Genomic DNA, 21,714 nt, shown 5'->3' on the forward strand with positions numbered 1-21,714 from the left:
GACGACTTTGTCCTTTTTTATGGCTTAGTAGTATTCCATTGTGTATATATATATATATACCACATCTTCTTTATCCAATCATCAGTTGCTGGGCACTTAGGTTGGTTCCATGACTTGGCTATTGTGAATAATGCTGCGATGAACATAGGGGTGCATGGAACTTTTGGAATTGCTGATTTCAGGTTCTTAGGATAGATACCCAGTAGTGGGATGGCTGGGTCATAAGGTATTTCTATTCTTAACTTTTTGAGGAGTCTCCATACTGTTTTCCATAGTGGCTGTACCAGTTTGCATTCCCACCAACAGTGTATGAGGGTTCCCTTTTCTCCACAGCCTCTCCAACATTTGTCACTCTTGGTTTTGGATATTTTTGCCATTCTAACAGGTGTAAGGTATCTTAGTGTAGTTTTGATTTGCATTTCCCTGATGATTAGTGATGATGAGCATCTTTTCATGTGTCTATTGGCCATCCATATATCTTCTTTGGAGAAATGTCTGTTCATGTCCCCTCCCCGTTTTATATTTGGATTGTTTTGATTTTTTTATTGTTGAGTTGTGTGAGTTCTTTGTATATTATGAAGATTAACCCTTTGTCAGATAAATAACTTGTGAATATTTTTTCCCAATTAGTGGGCTCTTTTTTTCTTTCAATCCTGTTTTCCCTTGCCTTGAAGAAGCTCTTTAGTTTGATGAAGTCCCATTTGTTTATTCTTTCTATTGTTTCCCTCATTTGAGGGGTTATGGTGTCCGAAAAGATCTTTTGAAGCTGATGTCAAAGAGTGTGCTGCCGATATTCTCTTCTAGAAGACTTATTGTTTCAGGCCTAATCTTTAGGTCTTTGATCCATTTTGAGTTTATTTTGGTGTGTGGTGAAAAAGAATGGTCAATTTTCAATCTTTTGCATGTGGCTGTCCAGTTTTCCCAGCACCATTTGTTGAAGAGACTTTCTTTTCTCCATTGTAGCCCCTCTGCTCCTTTGTCGAAGATTAGCTGTCCATAGATGTGTGGTTTTATCTCTGGGCTTTCAATTCTGTTCCATTGATCTGTGCACCTGTTTTTGTACCAGTACCATGCTGTTTTGATTACTGTAGCTTTGTAGTATGTTTTGAAGTCAGGGATTGTGATGCCTCCAGCTTTGTTCTTCTTTCTCAGGATTGCTTTAGCAATTCGGGGTCTTTCGTTGCCCCATATGAATTTTAGGATTCTTTGTTCAATTTCTGTAAAGAATGACATTGGAATTCTGATTGGGATAGCGTTGAATCTGTAGATTGCTTTGGGTACTATGGACATTTTAACTATGTTTATTCTTCCAATCCATGTGCATGGAATGTCTTTCCATCTCTTTATGTCGTCGTCAATTTCTTTCCAGAAGGTCTTGTAGTTTTCATTGTATAGATCTTTCACTTCCTTGGTTAAATTTATCCCAAGGTATTTTATTCTTTTTGTTGCGATCGTGAATGGGATTGAGTTCTTGAGATCTTTTTCTATTAGTTCATTGTTAGCATATAGAAATGCTACTGATTTATGTATGTTGATTTTATACCCTGCAACTTTGCTGTAGTTGTTGATTGTTTCTAATAGTTTTTCTATGGATTCTTTGGGCCTTTCTATGTATAAGATCGTGTCGTCTGCAAACAGCCAGAGTTTTACTTCTTCGTTGCCTATTTGGATTCCTTTTATTTCTTTTTCCTGCCAAATTGCTCTGGCCAAAACCTCCAGTACTATGTTGAATAAGAGTGGTGAAAGTGGGCACCCTTGTCTTGTTCCTGTTCTGAGAGGGATGGGTTTCAGTTTTTGTCCGTTGAGTATGATGTTGGCTGTGGGTTTGTCATATATGGCCTTTATTATGTTGAGGTACTTTCCTTCTATACCTATTTTATTGACGGTTTTTATCATAAATGGATGTTGGATCTTGTCGAATGCTTTCTCTGCATCTATTGAGATGATCATGTGGTTTTTGTTTCTCGTTTTGTTAATGTAGTGAATCACGTTGATTGACTTGTGGATGTTGAACCATCCCTGTGTCCCTGGTATAAATCCCACTTGGTCATGGTGTATAATCTTTTTGATATATTGCTGTATTCGGTTTGCCAAAATTTTGTTGAGGATTTTTGCATCTATGTTCATCAGTGATATTGGCCTGTAGTTTTCCTTCTTTGTGTTGTCCTTGTCAGGTTTGGGGATCAGGGTGATGTTGGCTTCATAGAATGTGTTAGGGAGTGCTCCATCTTCCTGTATTTTCTGGAACAGTTTGAGAAGGATAGGTATTAAATCTTCTTTGAATGTTTGGTAGAATTCTCCAGAGAAGCCGTCTGGTCCTGAGCTCTTATTTTTGGGGAGGATTTTGATTACTCTTTCAGTTTCTTTACTTGTGATTGGTCTATTCAGATTCTCTATTTCTTCCTGATGCAGTTTGGGTAGGTTGTATGAGTCTAGGAATTTACCCATTTCTTCTAGGTTGTTCACTTTGTTGGCATATAGTTTTTCATAGTATTCTCTTATGATCCTTTGTATTTCTTCGGTATCTGTTGTGATTTATCCTCTCTCGTTTCTAATTTTATTTATTTGAGACTTCTCTCTTTTTTTTGTAGTGAGTCTGGCTAAGGGTTTGTCGATTTTGTTAATTTTTTTGAAGAACCAACTCTTTGTTTCATTGATCCTTTCTACTGTCTTTTTTGTTTCAATATCATTTATTTCTGCTCTAATTTTTATTATTTCCCTCCTTCTACTGATTTTGGGCTTTGTTTGTTCTTCTTTTTCTAATTCCGTTAGGTGTTGTTTGAGGTTGTTTATGTAAGATTTTTCTTGCTTATTGAGGTGAGCCTGTATTGCAGTGAATTTCCCTCTTAGGACTGCCTTTGCTGCGTCCCAAATCATTTGGTACGGTGTGTTTTCATTTTCATTTGTCTCAAGATAATGTTTGATTTCTTCTTTAATTTCTTTAATAATCCATTGTTTGTTCAGTAGCATGTTGTTTAGTCTCCACATTTTTGGCTCTTTCCCAGCTTTATTCTTGTAGTTGATTTCTAGTTTCATAGCATTATGATCAGAAAAGATGCTTGATATTATTTCAACCCTCTTGAACTTATTGATGCTTGCTGTTTCCCCAGATATGGTCTACCTTGAGAATGTTCCATGCGCGCTTGAGAAGACTGTGTAACCTGCTGTTTTTGGATGAAATGTCCTATATATATCTGTTAGGTCCATATGATCTAATTTTTCATTTAATTCTATAATTTCCTTGTTGATTTTCTGTCTGGATGATCTGTCCATTGGTGTTAATGGTGTGTTGAGGTCCCCTACTATTATTATATTGCTGTTGATGTCTCCTTTTAGTTTTGTTAATAGTTTCTTTACGAATTTTGGTGCTCCTGTGTTAGGTGCGTATATATTTATAAGTGTTATGTCATCTTGGTGGAGTGTCCCTTTTATCATTATATACTGCCCCTCTTTTTCTTTATCTCTTTTGCTTTGAAGTCTACTTTGTCTGATATAAGTATGGCAACACCTGCTTTCTTTTGTTCATTATTAGCTTGGAGTGTTGTCTTCCATCCCTTCACTTTGAGTCTGTGTTTCTTTGGGGCTGAGGTGTGTTTCCTGGAGGCAGCATATTGTTGGATCTTGTTCTTTGATCCATCCTGCCAGTCTGTGCCTTTTGATTGGAGAGTTCAATCCATTCACGTTTAGAGTGATTATTGAAACGTGGGGGCCTACTTTTGCCATTTTATCACTTGTTTTCCGGTTCTTTTGCATTTTGTCCTGATGGAGACCTGTTACTTTGTGTTATTGTCCTTCTGCTTATCTCTTTTGTTCTGGATTTTGTAACCCCTTTCCTTTTTCTGGCTTTTCTGGAATGAGTTTCTTCCTGAGCATTTCTTGAAGAGGAGGTTTTGTGGCGATGAACTTGCTTAACTTTTGTTTATTGGGGAAGTTTTTATTTCTCCATCGTATTTGAAGGATATTTTTGCTGGGTAGAGTATTCGTGGCTGCACCTTTTTGTCCTTCAGAGTTTTGAATATTTCATTCCAGTCTCTTCTAGCCTGTAAGGTCTCTCCTGAGAAATCTGCTGATAGCCTTTTGGGGTTTCGTTTGTAAGTTATTTTCTTCTGCCTGGCTGCCCTTAGTATTTTCTCTTTGTTGTGGACTTTTGCCAGTTTCACTACTATATGCCTTGGGGTTGGTCTTCTTGCCTTGATAAAGTTTGGAGATCTATTGGCTTCTGTCACATGAAGTTCCATCTCTCTTCCCAAGTTTGGAAAGTTCTCAGCTATTATTTCTTTGAACAGGCCTTCTGCCCCCTTCTCCTTCTCTTCTCCCTCTGGTATACCTATAATCCTTATGTTGCATCTCCTAATTGAGTCGGATAATTCTTGGAGAGTTTCTTCATTTCTTTTTAGTCTTAGTTCTCTCTCCTCCTCTGTCTGCAGCATTTCTATATTCCTCTCCTCCAAATTGCTAATTCTGTCCTCCATATTATCAACCCTACTGTTCAGAGAGTCCAGATTTTTCTTAATCTCCTCCATTGTGTTCTTCATCTCCACTATTTCTAATTGGTTCTTCTTTATAGTGTCAAGCTCTTTTGTGACATAGCTCCTGAGCTCATTGAGTTGTCTATCTGAATTCTCTTTTAACTCATTGAGTTTTGAAATCATCATCATTTAGGTTATAGATTTCTTTGTCTTTGAGATTGTTTTCTGGGTGCTTGTCATTTTCCTTCTGTTCTGGAGATTTAATATATTTTTTCATACTGCTTGATGGCGTGGATTTGTGCCTCCGCATAGAGATAGAGTTTAGTCACTGCTTCCACTTGTTGTGACTGGTGTGGGGGGGGGTCCAGCTGTTTAGACTGCACCAACCAGGAACCCTGTCAGCTGTTACTGTCTGGACCTGGACCCCTCCTTGTAGTCACAGTGGTCCTGTGGGGTCCCTCATCGGTTGTGGGGGCAATCGCAAGGGGACCTCAGGCTGCTGGTGCCTACTGTTGCAGCCCACTTAGACGCCCTCCTTCCTTGTCTGCAGCAGTGTCGTGGGCTTTCCCAGCAGCAAAGAGCAGGATCACCTATAATTGCCACTTTGTCCCTAACAGAGCCCACAAGATCACACTTGTCCACTATAGGTCCCAGCAGAGCTATGGGTATCTTCTGCAGTCTGTCATTAGCTCATCTAGCTGTGCTACTTTTGCCTCAGGGCCTTTCCGCCTTGCGATTGCCAGTCGGGACCTCTCCACTAGTGCTGTGCAGAGGCTTTCGCTGAGGCTGCTGTAGGAACCTGGAGTTTCCCCTTGGGCTACATAGCCATTTCACCGGAGCTCCACTCTGCCCCACTTCACTCTCACAGGATCTCTGGGAGCCCCTTGCCTCGCCTGGGACATGGCCAGAGTCCGTGGGCCTGGCGGTGGCTTGTAAGCTGCTGCCTTGTGGGGAATTCTGCTCTAGGGCGCTTCCTGGTGTTCCGAATGCTGGGTGGGGCCTCCCTGCTAATGGCGAGCAGAGGCTTTCCCTGCCGGAGAGGTGCGGGACCCCAGAGCCTCCCCCTGGGCCGCACAGCCGGGTGCTGGACCTCCAACCGTGTCCCCAAGCAAGTCCACGGAAAGTCCAGATGCCCCCTGCACCAACCCGTGTGCTGGAGACCGTGGGCCCAGCAGTAGCTTGTGGTCTGGTTCCGTGCTGGGGAATCCGCCTGCCAGGAGCTTCCCTTTGTTCTGGATTCTGGGCAGGGCCTCCCTGCTAATGGCGAGCAGAGACCTTCCCTGCTGGTGGGTGCAGGACCCTGGGGATTCCCCCTGGGCTTAGGTGTAATCACGGGGGGCTTGAGTAGGGCTGTTGTCACTTGTTTCCACCGTTGCTCCACTGGTGAGTGCACACTCCCGCCCTTGGTGTGTGGCGATGTTATGGGGGAGTCCGCTAGAAGAGAGCCTCCTGCAGGAACTGGGCTGTCCGGGGGTTGGGAGTCGGGGGTTGGAGAGTTTTCACCTATTTCCACCTCCTCCCGGGGGGAAGTCCTTCCACCTTCTGATGTATAGTAGTACGAGACTCTTAGGCGTCTTGAGATGCTATCTGGATATCTTTAGGTTGGCTCCCACCTGGCCAGCTGAGAAGCTCCGCTGCTCCCAAAGGTGGCTTTTTTCCTCTCTGGCCAGAGTTACTGCCTCTTCTGCTTTCGTCGGGACTGTCCCTTGTTGTGGGGGTTCTTTTTATCCAGTTTTCAGTTTTCAATCCAGGGTGATTCTTCCTAAAATTGTTGTAACCTGGTTCTGTTTGTGGGAGGAGGCGAGTTCAATGTCTGCTCACAGCACCATCTTGACCCCTCTGAGTCTGACATTTAAATTTTTTTGGAGCCTTGGAAGTGTTAATTTGGGCCCATTCATGGCTGTTGGAACTTTTACTACTGTATGTTTCTGTTCATAAGAAAATTTAGGTAAATCTTATATGTTGGCAATTTGCGTGCATATTTATGAAAGCATTCATCAGTTTTAATGGTAATTTTAAGGTAGAAAATCCTTGTCATTTTTCTTTCTTTTAAACTAGCCAATGTTAGTTGGGTCTGGAACAACTTCAGTAACACCAAATAATGAGACCATTACTTCAGGGGAAGACCATAAGTAAGTGCAATTTTAAAATTTTTACTTCATTTTAGCTCATGTTTTAACTTAGTAGGTGGGGTTAATTTAATGTACTTTAAACTTGTGTTTTTTTTCCCGTAACCTGTCTAAAGATGTGCATCTATTATGACAGCCTGACGTGACCCATCTTGGTTGAATTTATAGCATGGCTTGTGGACATTGAGAATTCATACAAACTGCATTAATGTCACAGGGCTGATGACATTCATTTGCAAAGTTTGAGAACCTACTATGTGCAAGATACTGCGGGAAAATCCTAGCAAATGTGTTTTAAAATGTTCAATGAAGAGAGTGTCCTGTTGATACTTACTAGCATATTTGCTATAATAGGAGAGAGGAGGATGTTTGGAAGCTATGTATGATGTTACGTTTTAACCTTAGATGTTAGTGATTTTCAGTGGCATCTGGTTTGTTGAAACTGAGTTTTCAGACAACAAATAGAAGAAGAAATAAAACTAATGAGTAGCAGTGACCTTTTTGTATCATACTCCTTTATGGACCAAAAACGCATGAAATGTTTGGGTTTTTTTCACTCACATTTTTTAAAGGAGTTGTAGTAACAGTTGTTTTGCACAGTCATTTTCATGAATTGTTTAAATGGAGGAATTAAGTTAAAATCATAATAGCTTGTACTTAGCTAACACTCATGTACCAGGCACTATTCTGAGAGCTTTACATATATAAACTGATTTAATCCACTCTTCCACCCTAGAAGGTAAGTAGTGTTTTATGTCTATTTTACAGATGAGGAAATTCACGCACAGTATCGTTGAGTGAGGTGCCCAAGAAGACAAAGCTCGTAAATAACCGAGCCTGAATTTAAACCCAGCAATCTGGTTTTAGAGCCCACACTCAAACTACTGCATCTTTTTAGAGTGCTAGAATCTTAAACTCTTTTTTTTAAAAATCTTTTTATTAAGTTCATTTTACCAGTCGCAATCGCAGTTTAAGTTTGTAGCAGTTACAATAAAATCTTTCATTTTTCTCTTTAACGAGTTAACAATTAAAGCAACATTGATTTTTTTAAAACCAAGAATTTTAAAAAATTTTCTTTTGGTAGCAAGAGTAAATAATTAAAAGTGCTTACTCGGTAGTCAGCTATATATGTTTCTTGACTATAATTGTAGAAGGATAATTTTTCTGCATTAAATTCTCTGGTAGTGTTTTTTGCATCATAAAGCTGAGTACTATCTTGATGTTTACTTCAATTTAAATATTATTATGGGTCACTTAAAAGTTTGTTCTTCACAAAATTTTTTTTTATCAGCAGACGCAGTTCAAATTCAGCAGGCCCATTTGTAGTGCCTGACCATCTTCGGCAAGATGTGGAAGAATTTGAAGCCCTTTATGAACAGCACAGTAATGAATATGTTGTCCGTAACAAGAAGCTGTGGGACATTAACCCCAAACAGAAGTGTTCAACTCTGTATGAGTAAGTAGTGCAACATTCCCACAACTGTTATTTTACATGGAGGCTCCGGTTAAAGACCTTAAGTTGTTTAATTTGTGTGCTTTGTTAAAGGAATCATTTATTGGCTCACAGATCTGAGGAAAAAAAGTATTTTTATAGCTTTTGTAGAATATTACATAAAGTTAATTGAGGATTTTTAATTATTAAATTTAGAATCCTAGTGATGATTAGTTTTATCAGTTTGAGCTGCTGGTGTAGATACTTTCTACTTTCAAAACTGTCCTGATAGGACTGATGAGGTTTCCAGCCATAATCTTTTTATCATGAATTTCAAGGTATACATTTGACAAGGGGTAGTGTGATTATTTGATCTCGTTGTTGTTTTGTTGATGGATGTAGTTGTTTGACATCTCACAAATCCAGTAACAAGTAATGTAGCTTGGTGACGTATTACCCTTTTATTGGGGCAAGGATCCCAGGACCCTGTTATTCCTTCTGCTGAGATGATAGTTGTTCAGCTGGAATCATGGTACAGAAACAGAACCTTGTATCTCTGTATTGTACTGGAGACTTGACTTCCTGACATTGGTCTAATAAAACAGAAACAGAATTTTCTTTTTAAGTAACTTTGAGTGTGAGTTATTTTTGGATTGAAAATGTGAATATGAAATGAACAAGTCAAGTGTGAGTGGAGTGGATAAAATAATGGAGTAAGAGCTCAGGAAAATCTAGGAAGCAGTTGCCATTTTGAGTTTGGCATTAATAAGTAGTGGATTGATGCCTTTTTTAAGAAAAGAAATTGAGGGCTAAGATCTGCAATAGAAAATGAATTTGAAAGTTCACTCTTCTGGAAAAGCTGTCGCTTGTCCATAATTTGGTCATTTCTTATATTTTCCTCAGTTGCGTCTTTCCTGTTCAGTCTAGTTATATGCTCTTGGGTCCCACTTTTTTGGATTTTTCTTTTGAGTTGAAAAATGGAGCAAATTATATTTCCAGAGAACTCCTGGATGGCAGCATGGAAACAGCTGTAAAACTACACTAATGTTTCTTAAAATATTCTAGACTTTGCTTCAAGCATCCAAAACTGAAGCTAAACTGTGGTTTTCAGGAGCTTGCTTAATAAGGAATTTATGACCATTATAAGTGGGAAGAAATTAAACAGCTTTATGAGAAAAAAAGTAGGCTGATTTGTTTGTATTTGAGATAGAATTTATGTCTTCTGATAGGAGGAAGTCAAGAAGTTACAGGAAGTTATACCTCAAAGCATAATTCTTCCTTTGAATTTTCAAAAATAAATGTGATTACTTAAGAGTGATTAAGAATGATCTCTTATTGGCCAATGGATGAAAAAAAGGAAAATGAAACTAAACTTTTATATATGAAAAGAGTGTAGAGTGGAAAAAATGTTAGACAAGGAGTCAAGAATACTCGGATAACTGATATTAACTAACTTTTTCTTGACTTAAGTATTTTTCTTTAAAGTAGGGGATTGGACTGATTTATTTTTAATGACCCCATTCTAGTTCTAACATTTTATGATTGAGATAGTTGAGCAAATTAAATTTCAATAGATAGTATTCTGCATTTGGTTTTTCCTAGTACCTCTTTAGTGGTGTTAATTAGTCAGCCAAGATTTTTTAACCCCTTAAGGTTAAGCACTGTGGAAGATTGCAGAAATGATCCTGTGCAGCTTACAAATAGCAGGAGAGCTAAACTAATCATTAGTCAGATCACAGTGTATGCAAATAAAAATTATTTTGTGAAATAAGAATCATGAACATGTAGAAAACCGTGATTTTCAAAGGGGCACAACCAGAATACTGGGGTGGGAAAGCTTTCTGAAATGTTTTTCCCATCCCTGTCCCTTGTCCCTGTGCTGACAGTTACATGCACTGGCTCTATGAAAGTCCATGAGGACCATTTAAGACACTAATGGTCATCATCCAGTTTTGAAAATATATATACACATATAAACGTGTACATATGTACATAACAACTATTAATGTAATAGTTGGTATAATTAGCTTTATTATTATTTTTTTACTCCTGTCAAGCACAGCGTGCCCAGTCTTTGGTTCTGAAGGCAGGAACACGTGTCTATTAGAGTCAGACTTTGAAAAGCAGCAGACGATGAGAGAGGAGATGAATTTTCCAACTTGGCGGAAGTTGAAATGATCGTGTCAGCCTTGTCATCTCAGTTGTATCTAGCATCTTTTATTAGAGCTTTAGCCTCTTTCATGTCTGCTAAACAGCCACACCAGCGCTAGTATTCAGTGTGTTGGTGAATGGATTCTAACCCCTATAAAACACTGGATTATGAAGGAATCATATTTGTGCTATCTTGGACCCAATGCTCATCTTACGGAGACGACTTTTCAAGGCTAGAAAAGTGTATAAATAAAGTTAACGTTCATTTTCTGTTGCATTTCAAATAACAGTAACTATGAAAACTTTATTCATAATATGGTTATAATACTATTTCTCTTTGGGTAGGGACCCGTATTGAATTAAGTTTTGTTCTGCTTGAATGTATGAAAAATTCATTGCTTCTTAGCCAGTGGAAAAATTGTGGAGGCTCTATTTCTTTGAAAAAAATTTTTTTCTGATTATAAAAGTAATATAAGTTAGTTTGGAAATTTTTAAAAAAGAACAGTTTAAAGGAAAAAGTAAAAATTATGAATAATTCTGTCACCCTTATGTAACCAGTTAACTTCTAGTTTCAGTTTAGTTTCAGACTTTTAAATGTGTATCTGTAAAACATACATTTTAAAATTTGTAAACTGATTTAACTCTACACTTAGCTTTGTCATTTGCCTTTTTGACCTAAACATGCATGGTGAGCATTTTCCCAGATCCTTAACTGTTCTTCAGGAACACAGCTTTTGTTGGTTGCTTGGTGATTGTCACCAGATCTGCATCAGCATTTATGTTGCTAGCTGTGGAAAGGCTTGTTGAGCTCCTGAGAGTGGGTTCCTTTCGTGATGGCTCTGTTCTTTAGTTACACCATTTTGGATTTAAATATTTTAATCCAGATCGAAAAGCTTTATTTTCAGTGATTCTCTTTAGTTATTCATCATGGAGAGCAAAAAGTAAATACATATAGACCGTTCATGAATTATTTTACTGTTGCTTAATGGCAGCTAAACACCAACTAGAAAGGTCTCTCTTCGGGCAGATGGTGGGGCCAACGTATTTGTACCAGTCAGCTGAAATCCTCAACAAGGATGACTGTTCCTGAGACTACAGGGATTTATTTCTTTTAACCTCTTCTGCCTTTAGAGATTTCTCATTAAAAATCAAGTTTAATGGGAATCTTAAAGCAAAGACATATTTAACCTGTTATCTTGCAAAACGACATGTATGTAGGGGAGTTTCAATTGTAGAGATTATTCTAAGGAGAAATTCATCAAAAAATGTTTTAAGAGAAGTTGTTTCGTGACTTTGAAGTATAGAGCAGCAGTGCTGACAAAGAGAAGTGGTATTTGGTCTTTATGCTTTGGAGTATCAGTTGCCTTGAATAGAGGTTAATCATTTGCAAAAATTGTCCTATGCATTTGTCTGCAGCAGCATCTGCACATAAAGTAGTTTTATTTTTCTTTTTTTAAAGATTTTATTTTATTTTTTTAATTTTTATTTTCCTTCTTCTCCCCAAAGCCCCCCAGTACGTAGTTGTATATTTCAGTTGTAGGTCCTTCTATTTGTGACATGTGGGATGCTGCCTCATCATGACTTGATGAGTGATGCTAGGTCCACACCCAGGATCTGAACCAGTGAAACCCTGGGTGGCCAAAGCAGAGTGCGCAAACTTAACCACTCAGCCACGGGGCTGACCCCAAAGTGGTTTTCCTTTTTGTTGTTGTGAGGAAGATTGGCCCTGAGCTAATATCTGTGCCAGTCTTCCTCTATTTTGTATGTGGGACACTGCCACAGCATGGCTTGGTGAGTGGTGCGTAGGTCTGTGCCCAGGACCTGAACCTGGGAACCCCAGGCCACCAGAATGGAACATGTGAACCCAACCACTATGCCACTGGGCTGGGCTCTGTAAAATAACTTTTTAATCCCCTTTTGTTTTTTCCTAAAAAAATGTTTTTAAGGATTCTTGTCTGAGGGGTAGCAAAGTTTAGTTCATGGTATCATTGATTGCAGTTAGCCTTTCTCAGATTTAATATGAGTATAGTATGTTTCTGGGAGAGATGTTGAGATCAGCTAGAAGTGAAATAATATTTTGCTTTGGGAGAATTTTTTTGGAAATACTCTTTTCAAATGAACATGTACAAGTACTTCCTTTTATAATAACTTATATAACTGTAAATTTTTTCCAAGTTACTTCTCTCAGCTGTTGGAGGAACATGGTCCCTTGGACATGAGTAACAAGATGTTCTCTGAAGAATATGAGTTCTTCCCAGAAGAAACTCGACAGATACTAGAAAAAGCCGGAGGTTTGAAATCTTTTCTCCTGGGATGTCCTCGTTTTGTTGTGATTGACAACTGTATTGCATTGAAGAAAGTTGCATTACGGCTCAAGAAAAAGAGAAAGAAGAAAAACATTAAGACAAAAGTGGAAGAAATTTCAAAAACAGGAGAGTATTTACGAGTTAAACTACCACTGAATGCAACCACTAGGGAATTTAAACCAGATGTAAAGTCCAAACCAGTGTCTGATTTATCTTCAGCACCAGCTTCTGAGGATCTACAGCCCAAACCTGTATCTGGTGATTCTCCCAAACCAGCCTGTGAAGCCAAGGAGCTGAAACCAGTATCCGATAATTCTTCCAGATCAGTTTCTGAGTATGAGAAGCCCAGAGGGGTCTCTTCTGATTCTGCCAAACCAGTCTCTGAGGATGCAAGTCCTGAGCAAGTCTCCTCTGATCCTCCCAAGCCAGTTCCTGAGGATGTGAAACCAACCTACTGGACTCAACCCCATTTGATCACAGGATACTGTACATATCTTCCCTTTCGGGGATTTGACATTATGCAGATACCGCCAACATATATAAACGTGTTACCAAGTTTGCCCCAGTACACTAACATTTACACACCTCTGGCCAACATTTCTTCTGAATTTCAGCTGCAAAGATCAATACCAGTGGTGCCATCTTTTGCAGACAGACCAGATAAAAGTGCTGCTGGACATTTTGAGGGTCATCATTTGAATGCTGAGAATGCCCCTGGTAACCAGGTTGCCCCTGAAACACAGATCTTTCAAGACTCTGTGGAAATACTGGTAAAGTCACAGTGCGACAAGGATGGAGCTGATACAGCCCAAAGTGAGTCTACCAGAAATGATGGTCACTGTGGAGATTCTGCCAAGTGGGAAACAGATCCAGAAAGTACTGATGAAGTGACACATATTCCGCATACACACATGGTTGCCATACAGGTAAGACTTAAATAGAAAAAAGTCTTTTTAATACTTAATACTGAATACTTAAATACTTAATACTGAATGCTTAATTTTCCTTTTCGTTTTTCATTGCCATTATATTTCCTAAAATTTTTTAAATGATTGACTTTATGAACCCTATGTAGGATGTGACAAGTAATCTTGTCAGAATTTTTGTGTCTAGTAAATAATACTCTGCTGCCTACCCAAGTTTTCCACCAATTGAGAAATAAGATAGAGAAATCAGTAGATGGAGCCAAAACATCCCCTTAGTAATTAATAAAGGCACGGTAGGAATATGTGGCTATTTCTGTCCAAAGTGTGTGTCCTAACAGTGAAGCCCATGGCACACCAGCCTACCTACGCGCACACAGCAGTGCTGGGCCAGCTTGGGGTGCCTGCCCCAGAAGACTTACTGCATGGAGCAGGAAGGGAGAAGGAGCTTTCTGCGCAGGCAGCTCCCAGAGAGAAAAAAGAGGAGTCTGGGCTACAGCATGCCCAGTGTCTCCTCCCAAAACAGGGGAGGAGTGAGGGGGTTAAAAGAGACAACTGGAGGGAGAGAAACGAGATGTGAATGGAAGTTCTTAACAAGTTGAGAATGAATTTAGGTTCCTCTGTAGTTGACTTTCTAGGGCGTGAGTTCACTAAGCCCTTATTGGATCATCCCTACTCATTAAGTGTCTTCTAGAAAGCTTTGAAAAAATGTTGAGTAATGAACCAAAATCATTTTCATTTTTACTAATTCTGAATGATAAGCGCTTTCCTAATACAAATATGTGTAGAAAGCATAGAACATTATCTAAATGGCAAAAAAAAATTTTTTTTTAAATTTGAGCGTGTTTTAAAATGTTATTGCATAATGGCTTTATTTTACTAGAGCAAATGAGATAGATTGAATTTAAGTATTTGTTTTCCCCCAAAGGTGTCTTGGAATGTAACACATCAAGAAGTCAATACTGAGCCCTATGATCCTTTTGAGGCACAACAGGTGAGTCAAAATTGTATCAGACTGTTTAAAGGTTTAATTTTCGTTAATTTAACTAAATGGGAATGATGAGTTAAAACTATTTTTGAGCCAGCTATTCCATACAAACATTATCGTGGAATAAGCTATAGAATATAACAGAAAAGTTATTGTTTTGTTTTTATTGTTGAAATTTGGGAAGGGGAGGCAAAGAAAAGGTAAGTTTTTTTCTAGCTTATTTATTTCAAAGTATAATAGCCTTATTGTTTAATAATATTGTATAATGAGCCTGTATTAATTTATAAATAAGAGCTTATTCACATGAAAAATACAGAAAGTATTATAAAGACCATCACTTTAAGAATGATTCAATTAGAAAATCTGTTAATATAATTTAGTGTGTTAATATATCTTAAGAGAAAACTTAGTCAGTCAACTCCATAGTTGTTGAAAAGGTATTGGATGAAATTCAAGTCCTTTTCTTGACTAAAACTTACAATAAAATGGGATTTGATAATACTTTTCAACATGCTAGTATCTTTTTCTCTTAAGCCAAAAGCCATCATCTCGCCTAAAGTTGAAACATCATCATTAGTATTTATCATCCTTGAGATATCAGCTGACAAAATAAAATAGAAAGAAATTAGATTGTAGAGGAGGAGATATAAGTATTACTATTTATAGAGGCTAAGACTGTGTACCTGGAAAATCTGAAAGGATCGACTGAAAAATCCAATACCAGAATGTAAGAGAATTCAGAAAGGCGACTGGATAAAATTTCTTTCCATATACAAACAACAGCTTGTTGCAAAGTATATTAGAAAAAAAGATTCCCTTTTCAGTAGCAACAAAAAGATAAAATAAAGAGATTAGTTCTCCCTAAAGCTTTTAATTTAACACAATCCAAGTACAAACATGAACAGAGTGTATTAGTTATCTGTTGCTACATAACAAATTACCTTAAAACCTAATGACTTAAAACAACAATAAACATTTATTATCTCACAATTTCTGTGAGTCAGCAATTGAGGAGTGGTTTAGCTAGATGGTCCTGAATGTCGCTTGTTAGTTGCAGTCAAGTTGTTGACCATGACTCAGTCATCTGCAGGAGTAACTCGGGCTGGAGGGTCTGCTTCAAAGATGGCTCACTCACGTGGCTGGCAAGCTGGTGCTGGCTGTTGACAGGAGGCTTCAGTTCCTTGCCTCTGGACCTCCACGTAGGGCTGCCTCAGTGTCCTCCTGGGGCCTGGCTTTCCCTGGAGCGGGTGATCAAAGGCAGAAGTAGCAATGGCTTTCATGACCTACTTTAGGAAGTCACACTCTTGTCACTTCTTCTGTATTTTCTTGGTCACACAGACCAACCCTGATACATTGTAGGGGAGGATTATACAAGGATGTGAATACCAAGTAGTGAGGATCTTGGAGACCACCTTGGTGGCTGACTGTTGTGGGAAAAATTGATTCTAAATGTCATATGGAAAAATAAGCATCAAAGATGCCTATGGAAAAGAAACTTTAAGAATGTGAGTTGTGCAACCAGATATCAAGGCATCAATCTATATAGTGCATAAATAGACCATTAGGATAAGAGTCCAATAGCACAAAAGAATATAGGAATTTAAGGTATAACAAAAATAACTATTGTTGAGCAACGAGTAGATTATTAAATACATGGTGTTAGGAGAAATGGACTGCCGTCTAGAAAAAATTAATTTGGGTCTCTACCTCATTTCCATATACCAAAATAAATTCCAAGTGGATCAAAGATTTAAATATAAAAAATGCACCCATAAAAGTAGGAAAAAAGGGAGATTTTTTCCCCCCTAAGATTAATAAACAACATGACAAAAGCCATGACATGACAAAACATGTATACACATATGTATAGTGTGTAAATATGTATATGAAGAAATGTGCATATACATGATGTCAAAACAAATGTCAAACTAGGAAAATGACTTGCAGCATAGGAGAGAGAATTAATTTCCTTGCTTAACATATAAAGTTTGTATAAATCCATAAGGAAAAATTAATAACCTGACACAAAAGTGGGAATGCATGCAAATAGACAATCCACAATAAAAGAAATAAAGATGATTTCTAAACATATAGAAAGATGCCCAGTGTATAATTTACACATTATTGAAAGAATTTAAACATGTAAATTTCTGGGGAAGGCAATTTGGAATTTATTTACACTCGTATTTGTGTGCAGAGATGAGTGAACAAGGCTATTTGTATATTTGTTTCATCTGTATTTGTGTCAGCAAAAAGTTGATTACAGCCTTAATATCCATCAGTATTGGACTAGTTAAATTATGGTACATCCATATAAGGAAATATTACTCTGTGATTTAAAAACGAAGCAGTTCTGTCATTACCGATATGGAATGATTTACAAGATCAGATGTGTAATTAAGTAGGAAAAAGTAAAGTTAGAACTTTGTGTTGGTACTATTGGTACAAATAACTTTATAGTTTTGGCCAATTATGAAAATAATATAGAGTCTTTAAATTTTTTTAATAAACAAAACTGAAAATTATGAAAGAGAAATTGAAAATTAGCTATGTTCACGTCACCCATGTTAGTATTTTGATATGCAGCCTTCCAGGCCTTATTTTAACTTTTATGTGTAAGTAAGCTTTATGAAGATGGGATCATACCATATATGTTGTATTTGAAATTTTCGGTCTTAATATATAATGGACCTTTTTCCATCTCAGATTTTTACCATCATTTTTAATGCATACTTGGTATTCCATTGTATGAATGTATGATAATTTGACCAGTTTCTTATCATTGAACATTTAGATCATATCAGCTTTTCACGCTTACAAACAGTGAACATTTTTGCCTTTGTGAGTATATATCAAGTAGAGTGACTGGTACTGAGTTCTTATACCATACTTACCTTTAAACCTTACCATACTCACCTTTGCTGTTTAATGAGTCAGGTTTTTTGACCTTTAAATAAATATTTTCATCAGTGTTGGAAAAATTCACAAACACTTTGTTAAATTATCTCTTAATATCAAGACCTTGATCTTAGCACAACTGATTGCTGGCTTCTCAGCCAGTGAGACTTGCAATTAAGCCCAGCACTGCTGCTTTCTTCTGGGACTTAGGAGTTGCCTAATTTTTCTAAACCTTGGTTTTCTGATCTATAAAAGGTGAAAATATATTTCTTACGGAATTGTAGTGAAGGTTAAATGTAATAACACAGAAATGACAACTTCTTGCCTGTCTGTGTTGGTGATTTGGGGCATATAAACTAATTCATAACATCAGGTTGCTGTTCATTGTGATCCTTTTACTGAATTGAAAATGAAAAGAGAAGTAACTAAGATCTTAAACCATAAAGTCTTACTTGTAGATCATAGTAAGGTTGACGATTTAATTTATTATTTAAACACGGACTGTATTCGTAGTGCTAAACTTTGAGTCAAGACAGATAAAAACTGGTACACTCCAGGGCACCTGGGATGTATGGTCACCCTGGCCATGATTCACAGTTCTCTAAGTGATAATTCACAGAATTTCAAAACCTTGATGCCCTGCTTTTTTACATTTGGAAGATGCTAAGGTGCTGGGAAAGGTGCAGGAGATGGGAAAGATGGACCAGGTTTGTGCCACTGGGATAGATTCCCAAAGCCTGGCTGCCAAGGTCCCTGGTATCTGTAGAGCAGTTACCCGCAGCTAGAGGAGTTGCCAGCTCACACAGATGCTCCTTTTGGACACGAATGTGTGATGCTGACAGTCTTATCTTATGAAAGGGTTTTAAAAATACTTATATAATTGATGTTTATTGTTGCCAACATTTCATGTTACGGTATTATTTTTGCTTTTTTTTAAGCTGTTCCAAGCGATAGTTTGAAAACGATTCATTGATAATATTTTAACTTGTCTTTTTGAAATAATCAGCAGCTATCCATTTGAAATGCTTAAAAGTAGAGCCAAAGTTAATATGCTCTGTTCCTGTCTAAAATATGCATAATATGTACAGCTTTATAAACCTAATGCATAGTTCTTAATGTTAATTGTGGAGAATGACATTCACATCAAGCTGTTAATGTAATACTGAACCTTTCTAAAACAAATATTCAAAACTAACTATAGTACAGATTGAAAAGTTTCATTATGAATTCCAGTAATATGAATAATTGTATTTAAAAAAAGAGCTGGCCATGCTAAACAGTGTTTAGGGGTTTTTAATTTTTGAATTATTGTGACATTTTCCTTGTAAATTTTCATCTGCCTTTTATTCTCCTTTGTTTATTTTAAGAGACAATTCAGAACAAGGTCAGAAATAGGCATTTTAAACTACTATTAATAGATAACTTTATAATTTACTTTTAGGGGGACATTTCACAGATTGAAAAGGAGTACCAAGTTTTACAAGAGCAGCTTAAGGAAGCGTTTGAAAATTATGAGCAGAGAAAGCTCAACAGCTCAGAAGAGACCAGGGACCTGGAAGAAAAGTTGAAAAGGAACGTAGAAGAAAACAAGGTAATCCTGTCTGAAGCCTCATAATGAGGAGGATTGTGCTTGTGCTGGTCAGTTAGCTGAGCTGCATTGTTGGCTGAACAGGATTCTTTCTCAGTATTGCCTGTTGCACGTTTCTCTGGCGTATTAAAGGGACAGTGTTTTTTGCAGTTTTAGAATCTCTACAAGTTGCCTTATAAGAAAATGGCTGTAAATCTGGGTTTTCATTTACCTATAATTCAGTTTGCTTGATTAACTAAAATTATTTTCTGATGACTAAGTCCTGAGTTAGAGTGTTGCTTATATTGAGGGGCAGTGTAGCATTAGTTGGTTGGAGTGTGAGCACTGAGTCAGACTGACTAGATTCACATCCAGCCTTGGTTCCACCTAGTTCTCATCTTGGGCAAATTACTTAACTCCTCTGTGCTTTAGTTTCTTATTTGGAAAATTTGGGTAATAAAAGCTCCCGTTTGGTGGCGTTAGATTAATACTTGTAAAGTGCTTAAGAGTGCCTAGTGTATAGTAAGGGCCCTGTAAGGATTGCCTGCCACTGTTATTACTGTGGTTACTATCATCATCTTCATCTTACTCCTAAGGAAGTACAAGAATTACACATAGAGCTTAGGCATCCCAAAACTGTAAAGTCACCCAGAGTATCTTGTTTGAGTCTCCTTATCTAGAATTCTGTTAGCTAAGATCAGTCATCAGTTACATTAACTGCTCTTGGAATAATACTAATTAGTGGCAAGGCCAGATTGAATTAGTGGGAAAACAGAATTATAGATGCGAGGGAGTCATGGTGTATTTCTTTTTAAAAGTTAAGTTCTTGTGTACAGAAGTAACAAAGGGGTATTAGTCCATTTAAGAAAGGAAGGATTTATTCCAGAAGTCTGGATCAATAGCTGGGGTAACATATTAAATAGAAGAAAATTAGCTTAGTGGGACCTTAATCAAGAAATTCATGTATTGAGATTTAAGTATACCCAGAAGGAAAAGGTCATTTTAGAAAGGTAGCCATTATAACATTCCTTGTGACATGTTTTTACCTGGGATGGGACTGAGGAGAGTTGCCTGGTTGAATGAGGTCTTCCTGATGGGAGAGGAAAAAACAAACAAAAGTAAAACCCTACACACAACCCCCCAACTGGGAAAAAATATTTGTCAATCGTATATCCGACAAGGGGTTAATTCCATAATATGTAAAGAACTCACGCAACTCAACAAAAAATCCAACAACTCGATAAAAAAATGGACAGGGGATATGAACAGACATTTCTCCAAAGAAGATATACAGATGGCTAATAGGCACATGGAAAGATGCTCATCATCACTGATCATCAGGGAAATGCAAATCAAAACTACACTAAGGTATCACCTTACACCCATTAGAGTGGCGAAAATAATCAAAACAAAAAATAAGTGTTGGAGAGGTTGTGGAGAAAAAGGAACCCTCATACACTGCTGGTGGGAATGCAAACTGGTGCAGCCACTATGGGAAATAGTACGGAGATTTCTCAAAAAATTAAAAATAGAAATACCATATGACCCAGCCATTTTACTACTGGATATCTATCCAGAGAGCTTGAAATCAGCAGTTCAAAGAGACCCTTTTGCCCCTATGTTCAGTGCAGCATTATTCACAATAGCTAAGACGTGGAAGCAACCTAAGTGCCCATCCACTGATGACTGGATAAAAGAAGATATGGTGTGTGTGTATGCACATACGCGCGCGCACACGTGCGTACACACATACACACACACAATGGAATACTACTCAGCCATAAAAAAGGATAAAATCGTCCCATTCACAACAACATCGATGGACCTCGAGGGTATTATGTTAAGTGAAATAAGCCAGATAGAGAAAGACAATCTCTGTATGACTCCACTCATATCTGGAAGATAAACACATGGGCAAAGAGAACAGATTAGTGGTTACCAAGGGTAAAGGTGGTAGGGGGTGGGCACAAAGGGTGAAGTGGTGCACCCACAACATGACTGACAAATAATAATGTACAACTGAAATTTCACAAGGTTGTAAACTATCATAACCTCAATAAATAAAATAAAACAAAACTCTGCACAGTGACTCATAGAACACTAATTGGAATAAGCTACTTGGGGGGCCTAAGTTGTATAAACTTCGTATTGCCTCAGGGAAATTCAGTTTTAATAAATCCGTATGAGAATGCCTGTGGCCACCTGATTAAGTAATGAGGGCTGATTTGGGGACACAGGCACTTAAGGTAGCATCTGGTGAGTGAGGGTTATGTCTTTCTGGCAGAGGCTTGTCCAGCTTTGTGAACTGGTCTGACTGGGTCCTGTAGTATTTGTGCAGTTTGTACACTTGATCAAGAAATGTACAGTGACTCAAGCACCCAGGGAGGAGGGCTAGAGGACGCAGCGCCTCTGACCGGTGGGCTGAGGCTCTTGCTTTTTACCTTCGCTAAGGCTCTGGGTCTGGTTCAGGTGGTTGTCCTCAAGTCTGTATTTCGAAAGAGCCATTATTAGTCCCCCAAATTACAGGCCTGTTAGGTTGTTAGACCTCCCATGTCAAATGTGTACCCATTTCCTATTCAGGATAAGTTGCTCATCTGAGTTCCTTAGGTTGTCCACACAAGAGGAGATGAGATTTAGCTGTGGCTATTTCTTTACTAATCATGATTATGCTCGTAATTGGCTGGGGAAATCTTTTATAAACGTAAGAAGTTTGTGGCTCTTATTGATTGTTCTCTTGGCCTTGGACTCTCTAGATCACTGAGGTTATCAGCTAGTGTTAAAGTTACTTGATAACACATTTAGTTGTATTAGGTGTGACACCCCTTCCCCCTGATAGAGAAGAGAGAGGCAA

The 21,714-nt window shown here is 38.0% G+C and overlaps 1 protein-coding gene across 25 annotated transcripts in view; it reads left to right on the forward strand.

The window, feature by feature from the left end:
• Positions 1 to 21,714, forward strand: part of TTC3 (tetratricopeptide repeat domain 3) — a 150,250-nt gene that overhangs the window by 74,396 nt on the left and 54,140 nt on the right. For 22 of the 25 annotated variants that reach the window (XR_011533951.1, XR_011533947.1, XR_011533950.1 and 19 more), the window contains 5 exons: positions 6,528 to 6,601; positions 7,890 to 8,054; positions 12,357 to 13,413; positions 14,339 to 14,404; positions 18,738 to 18,887. Coding sequence is in view for 22 of the 25 variants with exons in the window: in XM_070597636.1 (XP_070453737.1) it covers positions 6,528 to 6,601; positions 7,890 to 8,054; positions 12,357 to 13,413; positions 14,339 to 14,404; positions 18,738 to 18,887 (1,512 nt within the window). In the remaining 3 variants the exon portion in view is untranslated. The remainder of the gene's footprint in view (positions 1 to 6,527; positions 6,602 to 7,889; positions 8,055 to 12,356; positions 13,414 to 14,338; positions 14,405 to 18,737; positions 18,888 to 21,714) is intronic. The other 3 variants (XM_070597640.1, XM_070597639.1, XM_070597647.1) reach the window with 1 other exon arrangement.

This window comes from Equus przewalskii, chromosome 27, assembly GCF_037783145.1.
Source record: "Equus przewalskii isolate Varuska chromosome 27, EquPr2, whole genome shotgun sequence".
NCBI lineage: Eukaryota > Metazoa > Chordata > Mammalia > Perissodactyla > Equidae > Equus > Equus przewalskii.